The 25,031-nt window shown below is 53.1% G+C and overlaps 1 protein-coding gene across 2 annotated transcripts in view; it reads right to left on the bottom strand.

Moving 5' to 3' along the window:
* Window positions 1-808: 808 nt before the first annotated feature.
* Window positions 809-25,031, bottom strand: part of cga (glycoprotein hormones, alpha polypeptide) — a 158,276-nt gene continuing 134,053 nt past the window's right edge. For both annotated transcript variants that reach the window (XM_067989170.1, XM_067989169.1), the window contains exon 5: window positions 809-1,041. In XM_067989170.1, the coding sequence (XP_067845271.1) occupies window positions 964-1,041 (78 nt within the window). In that variant the 3' untranslated portion in view covers window positions 809-963. The remainder of the gene's footprint in view (window positions 1,042-25,031) is intronic.

Here is a 25,031-nt window from a genome sequence, read left to right as displayed (position 1 = left end):
ATCTCCTCCTCACATCCTCCACCTGCTGCTCCTCAATATCCTCCACCTCTACCTCCGCTTCCAAAAGATCCACCACCTTCTCCTCCACTTCTTCCTAATTTCCACCACCTCCTGCTGCACCTCTGTATCAACATAATCCACCTCCTCTTCCTCAACATTCACCTCCTCTGCACACCTTTTTCTTCCTCCTCCGTCTTCTTACCCATCTCCTCTTCCTCCTCCTCAACATCCACCAACTCCTCCTCAATATCCTCTTCCTCCATAACATCCACTTCCTCCTCCTGCTTCTTGCCCTTCTCCTCAACATCCTCCACCTCCTCAAAATCCACAACCCCCTCCTCCTCCTCAACATGCACTATCTTCTCCCCCTCCTTCCTCAACACCCTCTCCTCCTCCTCCACCAATTCCTCCTCTTACTACTCCCTCTACTCCTCTACTTCTACAATCTATCTCTCCTCCTCAACATCCACTGGCACTTCCTCAACTTCCTCCACCTCCACCGACTTCTAGTCTTATTCCTCCCTCTTCCTCTTCTCTCTCCCTTAATCTCCTCATCCACCTCCACCTCCTCCTCAAAAGACAAGTATGTTTGTAACTTGGAAATGCAAAAAAAAAGACACTGACCACTTTCAGAAGGCTGATTCTTTAAAAAGACGCTGAATTGTTGGCAATTTCTAAGTGTTTCTTTTGATCAATAAACACATGAAGTATAAATTTCGGTCTTGACTTGAAATGAAGCCACAGTTTCTCAAAACATACAGAGTTTAATTGAAACATGTTGTGAAATGAGCTTTAAGTTGCACACAAGTCTGTGAGAAGGTAAAGATTTATTTGCTATAGCATGTCAGTTACACACAAGTACATTGTTTAAAAGCTTACAGTTCCATCGGGTAACCACTTATATGAAGCAATGAAGAACACATGCACTTTTATATTCTTTGTTTCCTCAGGTTTTTTACACTCTTAGGACTTGTGATAGTAACAGGTGCTACAGTGACAGTCTGTGTGATTTTCGATCTTCAGGTGGCCCATTAACGTCACCTAAAAATATTAAGAAATAAAACAGTGTAACAGTGAGATTGAACATACATACACAACTCCTTGGACAGGTTACTGAGGTTCATCCATGTTCATCCACCAGACAGCTATTTTTCTCTCTTCATTCTCTCCTCCCCTCCTCTCCAGAAGTGGTTGCCTCCCTTACTGAGGTATCGTCCCACAGGCAACCCTCCCCTTCCAACACCTCACTCAAGTGGTCATCATTCATATGTGAGCCTTGAAAGTGAGTTTTAGCAGGCCATTCGACTCCAGGGAGCATCGCAGTCAAGCCCATTTCTATTCTCAGGTGGCATCCACGCATGCACATTTTCAGCAGGGGTCACTGAACATCAATCAGGAGTAGAAAACCTGGTAAACGTTCTTCTCTACCCTCCCCCACACCAAATACAGGGTCACTGAAGCCATTCGTATCTTCCATACCATCACCCTGACTCAGTACAGACCTGAGACCCTCTTAGTTTGTGAGGCTCAACTACTCTCTGGATAAACTCATTGAGCCATCAGGAGAGCTATAACGAGACATTTCACAAACAGGAGACCATATGGTACACAACTATTATTCAGAAACTCAATAGATGAATGCTCACGTGAACATTTAAAAATATCGCCCACAAGTAGATTTTACCCTAATTCGCTGGCAGAGAGTGGGTGTACATTACGATAATCATTGATGATGTAGGTAGAAAGTGGGTAAACCACCAAAGATCACGGCCTGGAGTTTCCGCCTTGGGCGCAATTGGCATTTGGGCGCAAATTGCACTGGCGCATCTTATGCCACGTTTCCGCTAATTCGAATTAACATAATCACAAACGTAAAATCTGCCATAAATCAGTGCAATTCAGCAGCTTAAAATAGCATAATCGTTTTTTTTTGCAATCAAAAATATTCACTGATGTATGAGGGGAAACAGCCTCTCAGCATCCACCCTGTCAAGCCCTCTCTTATATCTTATATGTTTCAATGAGATCATCTCTCATTCTTCTAAACTCCAGGGAGAATGGGCCCAGTCTACTCAACCTCTCCTCACAGGACAAAACCTGTCATCCCAGGAATCAATCCAGTGAACCTTCGTTGGACCGCCTCTAAGACAAGAATATCCTTCCTTTGGTAAGGAGACCAAAACTGTAGGCTGTACTTCAGGTGTGGTCCAATAAAAGCCTTGTAGCAAAACTTCCTTACTCTTGTACTCCAATCCCCTTACAATAAAGGCCAACATACCATTGGCCTTCCTAATTGCTTGCAGTACCTGCATGTTAACTTTCTGTGTTTCATGTACAAGGACACCTAAATCCCACTGAGCACCAACATTTAATAGATTCTCACCATTTAAAAAATATTCTGTTTTTCTATTCTTCCCACCAAAGTGAATAACCTCACATTTCCCCACATTATACTCCATCTGCCACCTTCTTGCCCACTCACTTAACCTGTCCATGTCCCTTTACATGCTCTTTGTGCCCTCCTCACAGCTTACTTTCCCGCCTTGCTTTGTGTCATTAGCAAACTTGAATACATTACAATCGGTCCGTTCGTCTAAGTCATTAATATAGATTGTAAATAGCTGAGGCCCAAGTGCTGATCCGAGCGGCACCCCACGAGCTACAGCCTGCCAACCTGAAAATGACCCGTTTATTCCGACTCTCTGTTTTCTGTCTATTAACCAATCCTCAATCCGTGCTAATATATTACCCCCAACCCCATGAGCCCTTGTCTTGTGTAACAATTTTTTGTGTGGCACCTTATCGAATGTCCTATGAAAATCCAAATATACTACACCCACTGGTTCTCCGATATCTACCCTGCAAGTTACATGCTCAAAAATGCTGATAGAATTTTGGAAGATCACAACCAATGCATCCACTATCTCTGCAGACACCTCTTTTAGAACCCTTGGATGTAGACCATCAGGTCCAGGGGATTTGTCGGCTTTTAGTCCCATTAATTTCTCCAGTACTTTTTCTTTACTAATAATGAATTACTTTAAGTTCCTCGCTCTCATTAGACCCTTGCTTCCCCATTGTTTCTGGTATGTTTTTTGAGCCTTCTACTGTGAAGACAGATACAAAATATTTGTTTAACGTCTCTGCCATTTCCTTATTCCACATTATAATTTTTCCTGTCTCAGCCTCTAAGGGGCCCACAGGAGCTGGTGGATGTTGAGGAGGAGGTGGAGGTGGTGGATGTTAAGGGGGAGGAGGAGGAGGAGGATGTTGAGGAGGTGGTGAAGGTGCTCGATGATGATGAGGAGGTGGTGCATCTTGAGGAGGAGGAGGTGGAAGGTGAGGAGGAGGTGGAGATGGATGTGGAGGAGGAGGAGGAGGAGGTGGTGGATGTTGAGGAGAAGGAGGTGGTGGATGTTGAGGAGGAGGAGGTGGTGGATGTTGAGGAGGAGGTGGAGATGGATGTGGAGGAGGAGGAGGAGGAGGTGGTGGATGTTGAGGAGGAGGAGCTGAATGAAGAGGAGAAAGAGGAGGTGGTGGATGTTGAGGAGGGGGAGGTGAACGAAGAGGAGGAGGAGGAGGCGGTGGATGTTGAGGAGGAGGAGGAGGAGGAGGAGGAGGAGGAGGACGTGGTGGATGTTGAGGAGGAGGTGGTGGATGTTGAGGAGGAGGAGCTGAATGAAGAGGAGAAAGAGGAGGTGGTGGATGTTGAGGAGGGGGAGGTGAACGAAGAGGAGGAGGAGGAGGCGGTGGATGTTGAGGAGGTGGAGGAGGAGGAGGAGGAGGTGGTGGATGTTAAGTGGTGGAATCATAGAATCATTGATTCGGCCCACCGTGTCCGCGCCGGCTGAGAAAGGAGCCACCCAGCCTAATCTCACTTTCCCGCATTTGGTCCGTAGTTCTTCAGGTGCACATCCAGGTATTTTTTAAATGAGTTGAGGGTTTCGGCCTCGACCACCCTCTCAGGCAGTGAGTTCCAGACCCCCACCACCCTCTGGATGAAAAAAAATGTCCTAATTTTGGCTCCAATCTTTCCACCAATCACTTTAAATCTATGCCCCCTGGTTATTGACCCCTCCGCTAAGGGAAATAGGTCCTTCCTATCCACTCTATCTAGGCCCCTCATAATTTTGTACACCTCAATCAAATCACCCCTCAGCCTCCTCTGTTCCAAGGAAAACAACCCCAGCTTATCCCATCTGTCATCACAGCTAAAATTCTCCAGTCCTGGCAACATCCTCGTAAATCTCCTCTGCACCCTCTCGAGTGCTATTACATCCTTCCTGTAATGTGGTGGCCAGAACTGTGTGCAGTACTCAAGCTGTGGCCTAACTAGTGTTTTATACCGTTCTAGCATAACATCCCTGCTTTTATATTCTATGCCTTCTTAACCACCTTATCTACCTGTCCTGCTACTTTCAGGGATAGAATCATAGAATCATAGAAGTTTATAACATGGAAACAGGATATTCGGCCCAACATGTCCATTTCGCCTAGTTTATACCACTAAGCTAGTCCCAATTGCCTGCACTTGGCCCATATCCCTCTATACCCATCTTACCCATGTAACTGTCCAAATGCTTTTTAAAAGACAAAATTGTACCCGCCTCTACTACTGCCTCTGGCAGCTCGTTCCAGATACTCGCCACCCTTTGAGTGAAAAAATTGCCCCTCTGGACCCTTTTGTATCTCTCCCCTCTCACCTTAAATCTATGCCCCCTCGTTATAGACTCCCCTACCTTTGGGAAAAGATTTTGACTATCTACCTTATCTATGCCCCTCATTATTTTATAGACTTCTATAAGATCACCCCTAAACCTCCTACTCTCCAGGGAAAAAAGTCTCAGTCTATCCAACCTCTCCCTGTAAGTCAAACCATCAAGTCCCGGTAGCATCCTAGTAAATCTTTTCTGCACTCTTTCTAGTTTAATAATATCCTTTCTATAATAGGGTGACCAGAACTGTACACAGTATTCCAAGTGTGGCCTTACTAAGGTCTTGTACAACTTCAATAAGACATCCCAACTCCTGTATTCAATGTTCTGACCAATGAAACCAAGCATGCTGAATGCCTTCTTCACCACCCAATCCACCTGTGACTCCACTTTCAAGGAGCTATGAACCTGTACTCCTAGATCTCTTTGTTCTATAACTCTCCCCAACGCCCTACCATTAACGGAGTAGGTCCTGGCCCGATTCGATCTACCAAAATGCATCACCTCACATTTATCGAAATTAAACTCCATCTGCCATTCATCGGCCCACTGGCCCAATTTATCAAGATCCCGTTGCAATCCTAGATAACCTTCTTCACTGTCCACAATGCCACCAATCTTGGTGTCATCTGCAAACTTACTAACCATGCCTCCTAAATTCTCATCCAAATCATTAATATAAATAACAAATAACAGCGGACCCAGCACCGATCCCTGAGGCACACCGCTGGTCACAGGCCTCCAGTTTGAAACACAACCCTTTACAACCACCCTCTGTCTTCTGTCGTCAAGCCAATTTTGTATCCAATTGGCTACCTCACCTTGGATCCCGTGAGATTTAACCTTATCTAACAACCTACCATGCGGTACCTTGTCAAAGGCTTTGCTGAAGTCCATGTAGACCACGTCTACTGCACAGCCCTCATCTATCTTCTTGGTTACCCCTTCAAAAAACTCAATCAAATTCGTGAGACATGATTTTCCTCTCACAAAACCATGCTGACTGTTCCTAATCAGTCCCTGCCTCTCCAAATGCCTGTAGATCCTGTCCCTCAGAATACCCTCTAACAACTTACCCACTACAGATGTCAGGCTCACCGGTCTGTAGTTCCCAGGCTTTTCCCTGCCACCCTTCTTAAACAAAGGCACAACATTTGCTACCCTCCAATCTTCAGGCACCTCACCTGTAGCTGTCGATGATTCAAAAATCTTTGCTAGGGGACCCGCAATTTCCTCCCTAACGTCCCATAACGTCCTGGGATACATTTCATCAGGTCCCGGAGATTTATCTACCTTGATGCGCGTTAAGACTTCCAGCACCTCCCTCTCTGTAATATGTACACTCCTCAAGACATCACTATTTATTTCTCCAAGTTCCCTAACATCCATGCCTTTCTCAACCGTAAATACCGATGTGAAATATTCATTTAGGATCTCACCCATCTCTTGTGGTTCCGCACATAGATGACCTTGTTGATCCTTAAGAGGCCCTACTCTCTCCCTAGTTACTCTTTTGCCCTTTATGTATTTGTAGAAGCTCTTTGGATTCTCCTTTGCCTTATCTGCCAAAGCAATCTCATGTCCCCTTTTTGCCCTCCTGATTTCTCTCTTAACTCTACTCCGGCAATCTCTATACTCTTCAAGGGATCCACTTGATCCCAGCTGCCTATGCATGTCATATGCCTCCTTCTTCTTTTTGACTAGTGCCTCAATCTCCCGAGTCATCCAAGGTTCCCTACTTCTACCAGCCTTGCCCTTCACTTTATAAGGAATGTGCTTACCCTGAACCCTGGTTAGCACACTTTTGAAAGCCTCCCACTCACCAGACGTCCCTTTGCCTGCCAACAGACTCTCCCAATCAACTTCTGAAAGTTCCTGTCTAATACCATCAAAATTGGCCTTTCCCCAATTTAGAATTTTAACTTTTGGGCCAGACCTATCATTCTCCATAGCTATCTTAAAACTAATGGAATTATGATCACTGGTCCCAAAGTGATCCCTCACCAACACTTCTGTCACCTGCCCTTCCTTATTTCCCAAGAGGAGGTCAAGTTTTGCCCCCTCTCTAGTCGGGCCATCCACATACTGAATGAGAAATTCCTCCTGAATACACTCAACAAATTTCTCCCCATCCAAGCCCCTAATGCTATGGCTGTCCCAGTCAATGTTGGGAAAGTTAAAGTCCCCTACTATTACCACCCTATTTTTCTTGCAGCTGTCTGTAATCTCCTTACATATTTGCTCCTCAATTTCCCGTTGACTATTTGGGGGTCTGTAGTACAATCCTATCAAAGTGATCTCTCCCTTCTTATTTTTCAGTTCTACCCATATAGACTCAGTGGGCGAACCCTCGGATATATCCCCTCTCACTACTGCCGTGATGTTCTCCCTAATCAAGAATGCAACTCCTCCTCCTCTCTTACCTCCTGCTCTATCTTTCCGATAGCATCTGTACCCTGGAACATTGAGCTGCCAGTCCTGCCCCTCCCTTAGCCATGTTTCAGTAATCGCTATAACATCCCAGTCCCATGTACCCATCCATGCCCTGAGTTCATCTGCCTTGCCCATCAGACTTCTTGCATTGAAATAAATGCAGGTACTCCAAGATCCATCACATCCTCGACAACTCTCGGTATCCTCCCATTTATTGTGTATTCCCTTGCCTTGTTTGCTCTCCCCAAATGCATTATCTCAAACTTCTCCAGATTGAACTCCATTTGCCACTTTTCTGCCCATCTGACCAGTCCATTGATATCTTCCTGCAATCTGCAGCTTTTCTCCTCACTATCAACCACATGGCCTATCTTTGTGTCATTTGCAAATTTCTTAATCATGCCCCCTATGTTTAAGTCCAAATCGTTAATGTATACCATAAAAAGCAAAGGACCTCGCACTGGGCCCTGCGGAACCCCACTGGAAACAGCCTTCCAGTCGCAAAAACACCCGTCGACCATTATACTTTGTTTCGTGCCACTGAGCCAATTTTGGATCCAATTTGCCACTTTTCCTTGGATCCCATGGGCCTTTACTTTTTTGACCAATCTGCCATGTGGGACCTTGTCAAAAGCCTTGCTAAAATCCATGCAGACTACATCAATTGCACTACCCTCATCGATCCTCCTGCGTGTTGAGGAAGAGGAGAAGGTGGTAGATGTTGAGGACAACGAGGTGGAAGTTGAAGAGGAGGAAGAGGTGGTGGATGTACAGGAGGAGGTGGAGAATATTGAGGAGTAGGTGATGGATGTTGAGGAGAAGGAGGTGGTGGATGTTGAGGATGAGGTGGAGGTGGTGGATGTTGAGAAGGTGGAGGTGGCGGGTGTTGAGGAGAAGGTGGAGGTGGTGGGTGTTGAGGAGGAGGTGGAGGTGGTGGGTGTTGAGGAGAAGGTGGAGGCGGAGGATGTTGAGGAGGAGGTGGAGGTGGTGGGTGTTGAGGAGAAGGTGGAGGCGGAGGATGTTGAGGAGGAGGTGGAGGTGGTGGGTGTTGAGGAGAAAGTGGAGGTGGAGGGTGTTGAGGAGGAGGTGGAGGTTGTAGGTGTTGAGCAGAAGGTGGAGGTGGTGGACGTTGGGGAGATGGTGGAGGAGATGGTGGCTGAAGATGAGGAGGAGGAGGTGGTGGGTGTTGAGGAGGAGGTGGATGTTGAGGAGGAGGAGGTGGTGGATGTGGAGGAGGAGGTGGTGGATGTTGAGGATGAAGTGGTGGATTTTGAGGGGGAGGCGGAGGTAGTTGATGAAGATGATGAGGAGGAGGAGGTGGTGGATTTTGAGGAGGTGGAGGAGGTGGTGGTTGATGAGGAGGAGGTAGAGGATGTTGAGGAGGAGGTGGAGGTGGAGGATTTTGATGAGGAGGTGGAGGTGGTGGATGATGATGAGGAGGTGGAGGTGGTGGATGATGATGAGGAGGAGGAGGAGGTGGTTGATATTGTGGAGGAGGAGGTGGTGGATGTTGAGGAGGAGGAGGTGGTGGATGTTGAGGAGGAGGAGGTGGTGGATGTTGAGGAGGAGGAGGTGGTTGATATTGTGGAGGAGGAGGTGGTGGATGTTGAGGAGGAGGAGGAGGTGGTTGATATTGTGGAGGAGGAAGTGGTGGATGTTGCGGTGGAGATGGAGGAGGTCGATGTTGAGGAGGCGGTGGATGTTTAGGAGGAGGATGTGGTGGATGTTGAAGAGGAGGAGGTGGAGGTGGATGTTGAGGACGAGGAGGAGGAGGAGGATGTTGAGGAGGAGGTGGTGGCAGATGTTGAGGAGGTGGTGTATGTTGAGGAGGAGGAGGTGGTGATGGATGTTGGGGAGGAGGTGGATGGTGAGCAGGAAGACGAGGTGGTGGATTTTGAGGAGGTGGAGGAGGTGCTGCATGTTGAGGAGGAGTTGGAAGTGATGGATGATGAGGAGGTGGAGGAAGTGGATGCTCAGGAGGAAGGGGAGGTGGTTGATGTTGAGGTGGAGGAGGAGGAGGTGGTGCATATTGAGGAGGAGGAGTGGAAGGTGATTGATGTTAAGGAGGAAGAGGAGGTGGTGGATGTTGAGGTGGAGGTGGAGGAGGTGGTGGATGTTGAGGTGGAGGTGGTGGATGTGGAGGTGGTGGATGTTGAGGTGGAGGTGGAGGTGGTGGATGTTGAGGAGGATGAGGAGGTGATGGATGTGAAGGAAGAGAAGGTGGTGGATGGGGAGGAGAAGGTGGTGGATGTTGAGGAGGACGAGGAGGTGGTGGATGTGAAGGAGGAGAAGGTGGTGGATGGGGAGGAGAAGGTGGTTGATGTTAAGCAGGAAAAGGAGTGTTGGATGTTGAGGAGGAGGGGGAGGTGGTGGATACTGAGGTGGAGGTGGAGGAGGTGGTGGATGTTGAGGCGGAGGAGGTAATGGATGTTGAGGAGGAGGAGGTGGTGGATGTTGAGGAGGCGGAGGAGGTGGTGGATGTTGAGGAGGAGGTGTTGGTGGAGTTGAGGAGGAGGTGGATGTGGAGGAGGAGGAGGTCGTGGATGTTGAGGAGAAGGAGGTGGTGGATGTTGAGGAGGAGGAGGTGGTGGATGTTGAGGAGGAGATGGTGGTGGATGTTGAGGAGGAGGTGGTGGTGGATGTTGAGGAGGAGGTGGTGGTGGATGTTGAGGAGGAGGAGGTGGTGGATGTTGAGGAGGAGGAGGTGGTGGATGTTGAGGAGGAGGAGGTGGTGGATGTTGAGGAGGAGGTGGTGGTGGATGTTGAGGAGGAGGAGGTGGTGGATGTTGAGGAGGCAGAGGAGGTGGTGGATGTTGAGGAGGAGGAGGTGGTGGATGTTGAGGAGGAGGTGGTGGTGGATGTTGAGGAGGAGGAGGTGGTGGATGTTGAGGAGGAGGTGGTGGTGGATGTTGAGGAGGCAGAGGAGGTGGATGTTGAGGAGGAGGAGGTGGTGGATGTTGAGGAGGAGGAGGTGGTGGGTGTTGAGGAGGAGGAGGTGGTGGGTGTTGAGGAGGAGGTGGTGGTGGATGTTGAGGAGGAGGAGGTGGTGGATGTTGAGGAGGAGGAGGTGGTGGATGATGAGGAGGAGGAGGATGTAGAGGAGGAGGAGGTGGTGGATGTTGATGCGGAGGTGGTGGTAGATGTTGAGGAGGTGGAGGAGGTGCTCATGTTGAGGAGGAGGTGGAAGTGGTAGATGATGATGAGGTGGAGGAACTAGATGCTGAGGAGGAAGTGGAGGTGGCTGATATTGAGGTGGAGGAGGAGGAGATGGTGCATATTGAGGAGGAGGAGAAGGTGGTTGATGTTAAGGAGGAGGATGTGGTGGATGTTGAGGTGAAGGTGGAGTAGATGGTGGATGTTGAGGTGGAGATGGAGGTGGTGGATGAGGAGGTGGTGGATGTTGAGGTGGAGGTGGAGGATTTGAGGAGGAGGTGGTGGTGGATGTAGAGGAGGAGGTGGAGGTGGTGGACGATGAGGAGGAGGAGGAGATGGTGGTAGTTGAGGAGGAGGTGGAGGTGGTGGAATGAGGAGCAGGTGGAGGTTGAGGTGGCAGTAGAAGTGGTAGATGTTGGAGAGGTGGAGGAGGTGGTGGATGTTCAGGAGGTGGAGGAGGTGCTTCATGTTGAGGAGGAGGAGGTGGTGGATGTTGAGGGGAAGGTGGAGGTGCTGGATGTTGAGGAGAAAGAGGTGGTGGGTCTTGAATAGGTGGTGGATGTTGGTGGGGGTGGTGGATGTTGAGTGAGGAGGTGGAGAATGTTGAGGAGGAGGAGGTGGTGATGGCCGTGGTGGAGGAGGAGGTGGTGGATGTTGACAAGGAGGAGGAGGTGGATGTTGAGGAGGAGGAGGAGGTGGATGTTGAGGAGGAGGAGGTGGTGGATGTTGAGGAGGAAGTGGTTGATTTTGAGGATGAGGCAGAGGTGGAGGATGATGATGATGATGAGGAGGTGGTGGTGGATTTTGAGGAGGAGGAGGTGGTGGATGTTGAGGAGGAGATAGAGGTTGAGGATGTTGAGCAGGAGGAGGTGCTGGATGTGAGGAGGAGGTGGTGGTAGATGTTGAGGAGGAGGAGGTGGTGGATGTTGAGGAGGTGGTGGTGGATGTTGAGGAGGTGGTGGTGGTGGATGTTGAGGAGGAGGAGGTGGTGGATGTTGAGGAGGTGGTGGTGGATGTTGAGGAGGTGGTGGTGGTGGATGTTGAGGAGGTGGTGGATGTTGAGGAGGAGGAGGTGGTGGATGTTGGGGAGGAGGAGGTGGTGGATGTTGAGGAGGAGGAGGTGGTGCATGTTGAGGAGGAGGAGGTGGTGGTGGATGTTGAGGAGGAGGTGGTGGTGGATGTTGGGGAGGAGGAGGTGGTGGATGTTGAGGAGGAGGAGGTGGTGCATGTTGAGGAGGAGGAGGAGGTGGTGGATATTGGGGAGGAGGTGGATTTTGGGGAGGTGCTGCATGTTGAGGAGGAGGTGTAAGTGGTAGATGATGATGAGGTGGAGGAACTGGATGCTGAGGAGGAAGTGGAGGTGGCTGATATTGAGGTGGAGGAGAAGGAGTTGGTGCATATTGAGGAGGAGGAGAATGTGCTTGATGTTAAGGAGGAGGAGGAGGTGGTGGATGTTGAGGTGAAGGTGGAGGAGATGGTGGATGTTGAGGTGGAGGTGGTGGATGTTGAGGTGGAGGTGGTGGATGTTGAGGTGGAGGTGGTGGTTGTTGAGGTGGAGGTGGAGGTGGTGTATGTTGAGGTGGAGGAGGAGGAGGTGCTGGATGTGGAGGAGGAGGTGGAGGTGGTGGATGTTGAGGAGGTGGTGGATGTTGAGGAGGAGGTGGTGGTGGATGTTGAGGAGAAGGAGGTGGTGGATGTTGAGGAGGAGGAGGTGGTGGATGTTGAGGAGGAGGAGGTGGTGGATGTTGAGGAGGAGGAGGTGGTGGATGTTGAGGAGGAGGTGGTGGTGGATGTTGAGGAGGAGGTAGTGGTGGATGTTGAGGAGGAGGTTGTGGTGGATGTTGAGGAGGAGGTAGTGGTGGATGTTGAGGAAGAGGTGGTGGTGGATGTTGAGGAGGAGGATGTGGTGGATGTTGAGGAAGAGGTGGTGGTGGATGTTGAGGAAGAGGAGGTGGTGGATGTTGAGGAAGAGGAGGTGGTGGATGTTGAGGAGGAGGATGTGGTGGATGTTGAGGAGGAGGATGTGGTGGATGTTGAGGAAGAGGAGGTGGTGGATGTTGAGGAGGAGGTGGTGGTGGATGTTGAGGAAGAGGAGGTGGTGGATGTTGACGTGGAGGATGTGGTGGATGTTGAGGAGGAGGTGGTGGTGGATGTTGAGGAAGAGGAGGTGGTGGATGTTGAGGAGGAGGTGGTGGTGGATGTTGAGGAAGAGGAGGTGGTGGATGTTGACGTGGAGGATGTGGTGGATGTTGAGGAGGAGGTGGTGGTGGATGTTGAGGAAGAGGAGGTGGTGGATGTTGAGGAGGAGGTGGTGGTGGATGTTGAGGAAGAGGAGGTGGTGGATGTTGAGGAGGAGGATGTGGTGGATGTTGAGGAGGAGGATGTGGTGGATGTTGAGGAAGAGGAGGTGGTGGATGTTGAGGAAGAGGAGGTGGTGGATGTTGAGGAAGAGGAGGTGGTGGATGTTGAGGAGGAGGTGGTGGTGGATGTTGAGGAGGAGGAGGTGGTGGATGTTGAGGAAGAGGAGGTGGTGGATGTTGAGGAAGAGGAGGTGGTGGATGTTGAGGAGGAGGTGGTGGTGGATGTTGAGGAGGAGGAGGTGGTGGATGTTGAGGAGGAGGTGGTGGTGGATGTTGAGGAGGAGGAGGTGGTGGATGTTGAGGAGGAGGTGGTGGTGGATGTTGAGGAAGAGGAGGTGGTGGATGTTGAGGAGGAGGTGGTGGTGGATGTTGAGGAAGAGGAGGTGGTGGATGTTGAGGAAGAGGAGGTGGTGGATGTTGAGGAGGAGGTGGTGGTGGATGTTGAGGAGGAGGAGGTGGTGGATGTTGAGGAGGAGGTGGTGGTGGATGTTGAGGAAGAGGAGGTGGTGGATGTTGAGGAGGAGGTGGTGGTGGATGTTGAGGAGGAGGAGGTGGTGGATGTTGAGGAGGAGGAGGTGGTGGATGTTGAGGAGGAGGTGGTGGTGGATGTTGAGGAGGAGGTGGTGGATGTTGAGGAGGAGGTGGTGGTGGATGTTGAGGAGGAGGTGGTGGTGGATGTTGAGGAGGAGGTGGTGGTGGATGTTGAGGAGGAGGAGGTGGTGGATGTTGAGGAGGAGGTGGTGGTGGATGTTGAGGAGGAGGAGGTTGTGGATGTTGAGGAGAAGGTGGTGGTGGATGTTGAGGAGGAGGAGGTGGTGGATGTTGAGGAGAAGGTGGTGGTGGATGTTGAGGAGGAGGTGGTGGTGGATGTTGAGGAGGAGGTGGTGGTGGATGTTGAGGAGGAGGTGGTGGATGTTGAGGAGGAGGAGGTGGTGGATGTTGAGGAGAAGGTGGTGGTGGATGTTGAGGTGGAGGATGTGGTGGATGTTGAGGAGGAGGAGGTGGTGCATGTTGAGGAGGAGGAGGTGGTGGATGTTGAGGAGGAGGTGGTGGTGCATGTTGAGGAGGAGTAGGAGGTGGTGGATGTTGAGGAGGAGGTGGTGGTGGATGTTGAGGAGGAGGAGGTGGTGGATGTTGGGGAGGAGGTGGTGGTGGATGTTGAGGAGGAGGAGGTGGTGGATGTTGGGGAGGAGGAGGTGGTGGATGTTGAGGAGGAGGAGGAGGTGGTGGATATTGGGGAGGAGGTGGATTTTGGGGAGGTGCTGCATGTTGAGGAGGAGGTGTAAGTGGTAGATGATGATGAGGTGGAGGAACTGGATGCTGAGGAGGAAGTGGAGGTGGCTGATATTGAGGTGGAGGAGAAGGAGTTGGTGCATATTGAGGAGGAGGAGAATGTGCTTGATGTTAAGGAGGAGGAGGAGGTGGTGGATGTTGAGGTGAAGGTGGAGGAGATGGTGGATGTTGAGGTGGAGGTGGTGGATGTTGAGGTGGAGGTGGTGGATGTTGAGGTGGAGGTGGAGGTGGTGTATGTTGAGGTGGAGGAGGAGGAGGTGCTGGATGTGGAGGAGGAGGTGGAGGTGGTGGACGATGAGGAGGAGGAGGAGGAGGAGGAGATGGTGGTATTTGAGGAGGAGGTGGAGGTGGTCGATGTTGGGGAGGTGGTGGATGTTCAGGAGGTGGAGGAGGTGCTTCATGTTGAGGAGGAGGAGGTGGTGGATGTTGAGGGAGAGGTGGAGGTGCTGGATGTTGAGGAGAAAGAGGAGGTGGTGGGTCTTGAATAGGTGGTGGATGTTGGTGGGGGTGGTGGATGTTGAGTGAGGAGGAAGATGAAGAGGTGATGGACGTTGAGGAGGAGGTGGAGGTGGAGAATGTTGAGGAGGAGTAGGTGGGGGATGTTGAGGAGGAGGAGGTAGGGGATGTTGAGGAGGAGGAGGAGGTGGTGGATGTTGAGGAGGAAGTGGTGGATTTTGAGGCGGAGGTGGTGGATGATGATGATGAGGTGGTGGTGGATTTTGAGGAGGAGGTGGTGGATGTTGAGGAAGAGGAGGTGGTGGATGTTGAGGAGGAAGTGGTGGTGGATGTTGAGGAGGAGGTGGTGGTGGATGTTGAGGAGGAGGTGGTGGTGGATGTTGAGGAGGAGGAGGAGGTGGATGTTGAGGAGGAGGTGGTGGTGGATGTTGAGGAGGAGGTGGTGGTGGATGTTGAGGAGGAGGAGGTGGTGGATGTTGAGGAGGAGGAGGTGGTGGATGTTGAGGAGGAGGTGGTGGTGGATGTTGAGGAGGAGGAGGTGGTGGATGTTGAGGAGGAGGTGGTGGTGGATGTTGAGGAGGAGATGGTGGTGGATGTTGAGGAGGAGGTGGTGGTGGATGTTGAGGAGGAGGTGGTGGTGGATGTTGAGGAGGAGATGGTGGTGGATGTTGAGGAGGTGGTGGATGTTGAGGAGGAGGTGGTGGTGGATGTTGAGGAGGAGGATGTGGTGGATGTTGAGGAGGAGGAGGTGGTGGTGGATGTTGAGGAAGAGGAGGTGGTGGATGTTGAGGAGGAGATGGTGGTGGATGTTGAGGAGGTGGTGGATGTTGAGGAGGTGGTGGATGTTGAGGAGGAGGTAGTGGTGGATGTTGAGGAGGAGGTGGTGGTGGATGTTGAGGAGGAGGAGGTGGTGGATGTTGAGGAGGAGGTGGTGGTGGATGTTGAGGAGGAGGAGGTGGTGGATGTTGAGAAGGAGGAGGTGGTGGATGTTGAGGAGGAGGTAGTGGTGGATGTTGAGGAGGAGGTAGTGGTGGATGTTGAGGAGGAGGTTGTGGTGGATGTTGAGGAGGAGGTTGTGGTGGATGTTGAGGAGGAGGCAGTGGTGGATGTTGAGGAGGAGGTGGTGGTGGATGTTGAGGAGGAGGAGGTGGTGGATGTTGAGGAGGAGGTGGTGGTGGATGTTGAGGAAGAGGAGGTGGTGGATGTTGAGGAGGAGGTGGTGGTGGATGTTGAGGAGGAGGAGGTGGTGGATGTTGAGGAGGAGGTGGTGGTGGATGTTGAGGTGGAGGAGGTGGTGGATGTTGAGGAGGAGGTGGTGGTGGATGTTGAGGAGGAGGAGGTGGTGGATGTTGAGGAGGAGGAGGTGGTGGATGTTGAGCAGAAGGTGGTGGTGGATGTTGAGGAGGAGGAGGTGGTGGATGTTGAGGAGGAGGAGGTGGTGGATGTTGAGGAGGAGGAGGTGGTGGATGTTGAGGAGGAGGTGGTGGTGGATGTTGAGGAGGAGGAGGTGGTGGATGTTGAGGAGGAGGAGGTGGTGGATGTTGAGGAGGAGGAGGTGGTGGATGTTGAGGAGTAGGAGGTTGTGGATGTTGAGGAGAAGGTGGTGGTGGATGTTGAGGAGGAGGAGGTGGTGGATGTTGAGGAGGAGGAGGTGGTGGATGTTGAGGAGAAGGTGGTGGTGGATGTTGAGGAGGAGGTGGTGGTGGATGTTGAGGAGGAGGTGGTGGTGGATGTTGAGGAGGAGGAGGTGGTGGATGTTGAGGAGGAGGAGGTGGTGGATGTTGAGGAGGAGGTGGTGGTGGATGTTGAGGAGGAGGTGGTGGTGGATGTTGAGGAGGAGGTGGATGTTGAGGAGGAGGTGGTGGTGGATGTTGGGGAGGAGGTGGTGGTGGATGTTGAGGAGGAGGAGGTGGTGGATGATGATGATGAGGTGGTGGTGGATGTTGAGGAGGAAATGGTGGTGGATGTTGAGGAGGAGGAGGAGGTGGATGTTGAGGAGGAGGAGGTGGTGGATGTTGAGGAGGAGGAGGTGGTGGATGTTGAGGAGGAGGTGGTGGTGGATGTTGAGGAGGAGGTGGTGGTGGATGTTGAGGAGGAGGTGGTGGATGTTGAGGAGGAGGTGGTGGTGGATGTTGAGGAGGAGGAGGTGGTGGATGTTGAGGAGGAGGAGGTGGTGGATGTTGAGGAGGAGGTGGTGGTGGATGTTGAGGAGGAGGAGGTGGTGGATGTTGAGGAGGAGGTGGTGGTGGATGTTGAGGAGGAGGTGGTGGTGGATGTTGAGGAGGAGGAGGTGGTGGATGTTGAGGAGGAGGTGGTGGTGGATGTTGAGGAGGAGGTGGTGGATGTTGAGGAGGAGGAGGTGGTGGATGTTGAGGAGGAGGAGGTGGTGGATGTTGAGGAGGAGGTGGTGGTGGATGTTGAGGAGGAGGAGGTGGTGGATGTTGAGGAGGAGGAGGTGGTGGATGTTGAGGAGGAGGTGGTGGATGTTGAGGAGGAGGAGGTGGTGGATGTTGAGGAGGAGGAGGAGGTGGATGTTGAGGAGGAGGTGGTGGTGGATGTTGAGGAGGAGGTGGTGGATGTTGAGGAGGAGGTGGTGGTGGATGTTGAGGAGGAGGAGGTGATGGATGTTGAGGAGGAGGAGGTGGTGGATGTTGAGGAGGAGGTGGTGGATGTTGAGGAGGAGGAGGTGATGGATGTTGAGGAGGAGGAGGTGGTGGATGTTGAGGAGGAGGTGGTGGATGTTGAGGAGGAGGAGGTGGTGGATGTTGAGGAGGAGGAGGAGGTGGATGTTGAGGAGGAGGTGGTGGTGGATGTTGAGGAGGAGGTGGTGGATGTTGAGGAGGAGGAGGTGGTGGATGTTGAGGAGGAGGAGGAGGTGGATGTTGAGGAGGAGGTGGTGGTGGATGTTGAGGAGGAGGTGGTGGATGTTGAGGAGGAGGAGGTGGTGGATGTTGAGGAGGAGGTGGTGGTGGATGTTGAGGAGGAGGAGGTGGTGGATGTTGAGGAGGAGGTGGTGGTGGATGTTGAGGAGGAGGAGGTGATGGATGTTGAGGAGGAGGAGGTGGTGGATGTTGAGGAGGAGGTGGTGGTGGATGTTGAGGAGGAGGTGGTGGTGGATGTTGAGGAGGAGGTGGTGGTGGATGTTGAGGAGGAGGAGGTGGTGGATGTTGAGGAGGAGGTAGTGGTGGATGTTGAGGAGGACGAGGAGGTGGTGGATGTGGAGGAGGAGGAGGTGGTGGATGTTGAGGAGGAGGTGGTGGTGGATGTTGAGGAGGAGGAGGTGGTGTATGTTGAGGAGGAGGAGGAGGTGGTAGATATTGGGGAGGAGGTGGATTTTGGGGAGGTGCTGCATGTTGAGGAGGAGGTGTAAGTGGTAGATGATGATGAGGTGGAGGAACTGGATGCTGAGGAGGAAGTGGAGGTGGCTGATATTGAGGTGGAGGAGAAGGAGTTGGTGCATATTGAGGAGGAGGAGAATGTGCTTGATGTTAAGGAGGAGGAGGAGGTGGTGGATGTTGAGGTGAAGGTGGAGGAGATGGTGGATGTTGAGGTGGAGGTGGTGAATGTTGAGGTGGAGGTGGTGGATGTTGAGGTGGAGGTGGTGGATGTTGAGGTGGAGGTGGAGGTGGTGTATGTTGAGGTGGAGGAGGAGGAGGTGCTGGATGTGGAGGAGGAAGTGGAGGTGGTGGACGATGAGGAGGAGGAGGAGGAGATGGTGGTAGTTGAGGAGGAGGTGGAGGTGGTCGATGTTGGGGAGGTGGTGGATGTTCAGGAGGTGGAGGAGGTGCTTCATGTTGAGGAGGAGGAGGTGGTGGATGTTGAGGGAGAGGTGGAGGTGCTGGATGTTGAGGAGAAAGAGGAGGTGGTGGGTCTTGAATAGGTGGTGGATGTTGGTGGGGGTGGTGGACGTTGAGTGAGCAGGAAGATGAAGAGGTGATGGACGTTGAGGAGGAGGTGGAGGTGGAGAATGTTGAGGAGGAGTAGGTGGGGGATGTTGAGGAGGAGGAGGTAGGGGATGTTGAGGAGGAGGAGGAGGTGGTGGATGTTGAGGAGGAAGTGGTGGATTTTGAGGTGGAGGTGGTGGATGATGATGATGAGGTGGTGGTGGATTTTGAGGAGGAGGTGATGGTTGTTGAGGAGGAGGTAGTGGTTGAGGATGTTGAGGAAGAGGAGGTGGTGGATGTTGAGGAGGAGGAGGTGGTGGATGTTGAGGAGAAGGAGGTGGTGGATGTTGAGGAGAAGGAGGTGGTGGATGTTGAGGAGAAGGAGGTGGTGGATGTTGACGAGGAGGTGGTGGATGTTGAGGAGGTGGTGGATGTTGAGGAGAAGGAGGTGGTGGATGTTGAGGAGAAGGAGGTGGTGGATGTTGAGGAGAAGGAGGTGGTGGATGTTGACGAGGAGGTGGTGGATGTTGAGGAGGTGGTGGATGTTGAGGAGAAGGTGGTGGTGGATGTTGAGGAGGAGGTGGTGGTGGATGTTGAGGAGGAGGAGGTGGTGGATGTTGAGGAGGAGGAGGTGGTGGATGTTCAGGAGGAGGAGGTGGTGGATGTTGAGGAGGTGGTGGTGGATGTTGAGGAGGAAGTGGTGGATGTTGAGGAGGAGGAGGTGGTGGATGTTGAGGAGGAGGAGGTGGTGGATGTTGAGGAGGAGGAGGTGGTGGATGTTGAGGAGGAGGTGGTGGTGGATGTTGAGGAGGAGGAGGTGGTGGATGTTGAGGAGGTGGTGGTGGATGTTGAGGAGGAGGTGGTGGTGGATGTTGAGGAGGAGGAGGTGGTGGATGTTGAGGAGGAGGTGGTGGATGTTGAGGAGGAGGTGGTGGAGGATGTTGAGGAGGAGGTGGTGGTGGATGTTGAGGAGAAGGAGGTGGTGGATGTTGAGGAGGAGGTGGTGGAGGATGTTGAGGAGGAGGTGGTGGTGGATGTTGAGGAGAAGGAGGTGGTGGATGTTGAGGAAGAGGTGGTGGTGGATGTTGAGGAGGAGGTGGTGGTGGATGTTGAGGAGAAGGAGGTGGTGGATGTTGAGGAGGAGGTGGTGGAGGATGTTGAGGAGGAGGTGGTGGTGGATGTTGAGGAGGAGGAGGTGGTGGATGTTGAGGAGGAGGTGGTGGAGGATGTTGAGGAGGAGGTGGTGGTGGATGTTGAGGAGAAGGAGGTGGTGGATGTTGAGGAGGAGGTGGTGGTGGATGTTGAGGAGGAGGAGGTGGTGGATGTTGAGGAGGAGGAGGTGGTGGATGTTGAGGAGGAGGTGGATGTTGAGGAGGAGGAGGAGGTGGTGGATGTTGAGGAGGAGGTGGATGTTGAGGAGGAGGAGGAGGTGGTGGATGTTGAGGAGGAGGAGGTGGTGGATGTTGAGGAGGAGGTGTTGGTGGATGTTGAGAAGGAGGAGGAGGTGGTGGATGTTGAGGAGGAGGTGGTGGTGGATGTTGAGGAGGAGGAGGTGGTGGATGTTGAGGAGGAGGTGGATGTTGAGGAGGAGGAGGTGGTGGATGTTGAGGAGGAGGAGGTGGTGGATGTTGAGGAGGAGGTGTTGGTGGATGTTGAGAAGGAGGAGGAGGTGGTGTATGTTGAGGTGGAGGAGGAGGAGGTGCTGGATGTGGAGGAGGAAGTGGAGGTGGTGGACGATGAGGAGGAGGAGGAGGAGATGGTGGTAGTTGAGGAGGAGGTGGAGGTGGTCGATGTTGGGGAGGTGGTGGATGTTCAGGAGGTGGAGGAGGTGCTTCATGTTGAGGAGGAGGAGGTCGTGGATGTTGAGGGAGAGGTGGAGGTGCTGGATGTTGAGGAGAAAGAGGAGGTGGTGGGTCTTGAATAGGTGGTGGATGTTGGTGGGGGTGGTGGATGTTGAGTGAGCAGGAAGATGAAGAGGTGATGGACGTTGAGGAGGAGGTGGAGGTGGAGAATGTTGAGGAGGAGTAGGAGGTGGTGGATGTTGAGGAGGAAGTGGTGGATTTTGAGGCGGAGGTGATGGTTGTTGAGGAGGAGGTAGTGGTTGAGGATGTTGAGGAAGAGGAGGTGGTGGATGTTGAGGAGGAGGAGGTGGTGGATGTTGAGGAGAAGGAGGTGGTGGATGTTGAGGAGAAGGAGGTGGTGGATGTTGACGAGGAGGTGGTGGATGTTGAGGAGGTGGTGGATGTTGAGGAGAAGGAGGTGGTGGATGTTGAGGAGAAGGAGGTGGTGGATGTTGACGAGGAGGTGGTGGTGGATGTTGAGGAGGAGGAGGTGGTGGATGTTGAGGAGGTGGTGGATGTTGAGGAGGAGGAGGTGGTGTATGTTGAGGAGGAGGAGGTGGTGGATGTTGACGAGGAGGTGGTGGTGGATGTTGAGGAGGAGGTGGTGGTGGATGTTGAGGAGGAGGTGGTGGATGTTGAGGAGGTGGTGGATGTTGAGGAGAAGGAGGTGGTGGATGTTGAGGAGAAGGAGGTGGTGGATGTTGACGAGGAGGTGGTGGTGGATGTTGAGGAGGAGGAGGTGGTGGATGTTGAGGAGGTGGTGGATGTTGAGGAGGAGGAGGTGGTGTATGTTGAGGAGGAGGAGGTGGTGGATGTTGACGAGGAGGTGGTGGTGGATGTTGAGGAGGAGGAGGTGGTGGATGTTGAGGAGGAGGAGGTGGTGGATGTTGAGGAGGAGGTGGTGGTGGATGTTGAGGAGGAGGTGGATGTTGAGGAGGAGGAGGTGGTGTATGTTGAGGAGGAGGAGGTGGTGGATGTTGAGGAGGTGGTGGATGTTGAGGAGGAGGAGGTGGTGTATGTTGAGGAGGAGGAGGTGGTGGATGTTGACGAGGAGGTGGTGGTGGATGTTGAGGAGGAGGAGGTGGTGGATGTTGAGGAGGAGGAGGTGGTGGATGTTGAGGAGGAGGAGGTGGTGGATGTTGAGGAGGAGGTGGTGGTGGATGTTGAGGAGGAGGTGGTGGTGGATGTTGAGGAGGAGGTGGTGGTGGATGTTGAGGAGGAGGAGGTGGTGGATGTTGAGGAGGAGGAGGTGGTGGATGTTGAGGAGGAGGAGGTGGTGGATGTTGAGGAGGAGGAGGTGGTGGATGTTGAGGAGGAGGAGGTGGTGGATGTTGAGGAGGAGGAGGTGGTGGATGTTGAGGAGGAGGAGGTGGTGGATGTTGAGGAGGAGGTGGTGGTGGATGTTGAGGAGGAGGAGGTGGTGGATGTTGAGGAGGAGGAGGTGGTGGATGTTGAGGAGGTGGTGGTGGATGTTGAGGAGGAAGTGGTGGATGTTGAGGAGGAGGAGGTGGTGGATGTTGAGGAGGAGGAGGTGGTGGATGTTGAGGAGGAGGAGGTGGTGGATGTTGAGGAGGAGGTGGTGGTGGATGTTGAGGAGAAGGAGATGGTGGATGTTGAGGAGAAGGAGGTGGTGGATGTTGACGAGGAGGTGGTGGATGTTGAGGAGGTGGTGGATGTTGAGGAGGTGGTGGATGTTGAGGAGAAGGTGGTGGTGGATGTTGACGAGGAGGTGGTGGTGGATGTTGAGGAGGAGGAGGAGGTGGTGGATGTTGAGGAGGAGGAGGTGGTGGATGTTGAGGAGGTGGTGGTGGTGGATGTTGAGGAGGAGGTGGTGGTGGATGTTGAGGAGGAGGTGGTGGTGGATGTTGAGGAGGAGGTGGTGGTGGATGTTGAGGAGGAGGAGGTGGTGGATGTTGAGGAGGAGGAGGTGGTGGATGTTGAGGAGGAGGTGGTGGTGGATGTTGAGGAGGAGGTGGTGGTGGATGTTGAGGAGGAGGTGGTGGTGGATGTTGAGGAGGAGGAGGTGGTGGATGTTGAGGAGGAGGTGGTGGTGGATGTTGAGGAGGAGGAGGTGGTGGATGTTGAGGAGGAGGAGGTGGTGGATGTTGAGGAGGTGGTGGTGGATGTTGAGGAGGAAGTGGTGGATGTTGAGGAGGAGGAGGTGGTGGATGTTGAGGAGGAGGAGGTGGTGGATGTTGAGGAGGAGGAGGTGGTGGATGTTGAGGAGGAGGTGGTGGTGGATGTTGAGGAGGAGGTGGTGGTGGATGTTGAGGAGGAGGTGGTGGTGGATGTTGAGGAGGAAGTGGTGGTGGATGTTGAGGAGGAGGAGGAGGAGGTGGTGGATGTTGAGGAGGAGGAGGAGGTGGATGTTGAGGAGAAGGAGGTGGTGGATGTTGAGGAGGAGGTGGTGGTGGATGTTGAGGAGGAGGAGGTGGTGGATGTTGAGGAGGAGGTGGTGGATGTTGAGGAGGAGGTGGTGGAGGATGTTGAGGAGGAGGTGGTGGTGGATGTTGAGGAGCAGGAGGTGGTGGATGTTGTGGAGGAGGTGGTGGAGGATGTTGAGGAGGAGGTGGTGGTGGATGTTGAGGAGAAGGAGGTGGTGGATGTTGAGGAAGAGGTGGTGGTGGATGTTGAGGAGGAGGTGGTGGTGGATGTTGAGGAGAAGGAGGTGGTGGATGTTGAGGAGGAGGTGGTGGAGGATGTTGAGGAGGAGGTGGTGGTGGATGTTGAGGAGAAGGAGGTGGTGGATGTTGAGGAGGAGGTGGTGGAGGATGTTGAGGAGGAGGTGGTGGTGGATGTTGAGGAGAAGGAGGTGGTGGATGTTGAGGAGGAGGTGGTGGTGGATGTTGAGGAGGAGGAGGTGGTGGATGTTGAGGAGGAGGAGGTGGTGGATGTTGAGGAGGAGGTGGATGTTGAGGAGGAGGAGGAGGTGGTGGATGTTGAGGAGGAGGAGGTGGTGGATGTTGAGGAGGAGGAGGTGGTGGATGTTGAGGAGGAGGTGGATGTTGAGGAGGAGGAGGAGGTGGTGGATGTTGAGGAGGAGGAGGTGGTGGTGTATGTTGAGGTGGAGGAGGAGGAGGTGCTGGATGTGGAGGAGGAAGTGGAGGTGGTGGACGATGAGGAGGAGGAGGAGGAGATGGTGGTAGTTGAGGAGGAGGTGGAGGTGGTCGATGTTGGGGAGGTGGTGGATGTTCAGGAGGTGGAGGAGGTGCTTCATGTTGAGGAGGAGGAGGTGGTGGATGTTGAGGGAGAGGTGGAGGTGCTGGATGTTGAGGAGAAAGAGGAGGTGGTGGGTCTTGAATAGGTGGTGGATGTTGGTGGGGGTGGTGGATGTTGAGTGAGCAGGAAGATGAAGAGGTGATGGACGTTGAGGAGGAGGTGGAGGTGGAGAATGTTGAGGAGGAGTAGGTGGGGGATGTTGAGGAGGAGGAGGTAGGGGATGTTGAGGAGGAAGTGGTGGATTTTGAGGCGGAGGTGGTGGATGATGATGATGAGGTGGTGGTGGATTTTGAGGAGGAGGTGATGGTTGTTGAGGAGGAGGTAGTGGTTGAGGATGTTGAGGAAGAGGAGGTGGTGGATGTTGAGGAGGAGGAGGTGGTGGATGTTGAGGAGAAGGAGGTGGTGGATGTTGAAGAGAAGGAGGTGGTGGATGTTGACGAGGAGGTGGTGGATGTTGAGGAGGTGGTGGATGTTGAGGAGAAGGTGGTGGTGGATGTTGACGAGGAGGTGGTGGTGGATGTTGAGGAGGAGGTGGTGGTGGATGTTGAGGAGAAGGAGGTGGTGGATGTTGAGGAGAAGGAGGTGGTGGATGTTGAAGAGAAGGAGGTGGTGGATGTTGACGAGGAGGTGGTGGATGTTGAGGAGGTGGTGGATGTTGAGGAGAAGGTGGTGGTGGATGTTGACGAGGAGGTGGTGGTGGATGTTGAGGAGGAGGAGGTGGTGGATGTTGAGGAGGAGGAGGTGGTGGATGTTGAGGAGGAGGAGGTGGTGGATGTTGAGGAGGTGGTGGTGGATGTTGAGGAGGAAGTGGTGGATGTTGAGGAGGAGGAGGTGGTGGATGTTGAGGAGGAGGAGGTGGTGGATGTTGAGGAGGAGGAGGTGGTGGATGTTGAGGAGGAGGAGGTGGTGGATGTTGAGGAGGAGGTGGTGGTGGATGTTGAGGAGGAGGTGGTGGATGTTGAGGAGGAAGTGGTGGATGTTGAGGAGGAGGAGGTGGTGGATGTTGAGGAGGAGGAGGTGGTGGATGTTGAGGAGGAGGAGGTGGTGGATGTTGAGGAGGAGGTGGTGGTGGATGTTGAGGAGGTGGTGGTGGATGTTGAGGAGGAGGTGGTGGTGGATGTTGAGGAGGAGGTGGTGGTGGATGTTGAGGAGGAGGTGGTGGTGGATGTTGAGGAGGAGGTTGTGGTGGATGTTGAGGAGAAGGAGGTGGTGGATGTTGAGGAGGAGGAGGTGGTGGATGTTGAGGAGGAGGTGGTGGAGGATGTTGAGGAGGAGGTGGTGGTGGATGTTGAGGAGGAGGTGGTGGTGGATGTTGAGGAGGAGGAGGTGGTGGATGTTGAGGAGGAGGTGGTGGTGGATGTTGAGGAGGAGGAGGTGGTGGATGTTGAGGAGGAGGTGGTGGATGTTGAGGAGGAGGTGGTGGGATGTTGAGGAGGAGGTGGTGGAGGATGTTGAGGAGGAGGTGGTGGTGGATGTTGAGGAGGAGGTGGTGGTGGATGTTGAGGAGGAGGAGGTGGTGGATGTTGAGGAGGAGGTGGTGGATGTTGAGGAGGAGGTGGTGGAGGATGTTGAGGAGGAGGTGGTGGTGGATGTTGAGGAGGAGGTGGTGGTGGATGTTGAGGAGGAGGAGGTGGTGGATGTTGAGGAGGAGGTGGTGGATGTTGAGGAGGAGGTGGT

This window comes from Heptranchias perlo, chromosome 8 (genome assembly GCF_035084215.1).
Source record: "Heptranchias perlo isolate sHepPer1 chromosome 8, sHepPer1.hap1, whole genome shotgun sequence".
Taxonomy (NCBI): Eukaryota; Metazoa; Chordata; class Chondrichthyes; order Hexanchiformes; family Hexanchidae; genus Heptranchias; species Heptranchias perlo.
The sequence above is the reverse complement of the archived record's forward strand: the minus strand, read 5'-3'. Positions and strand labels throughout refer to the sequence as shown.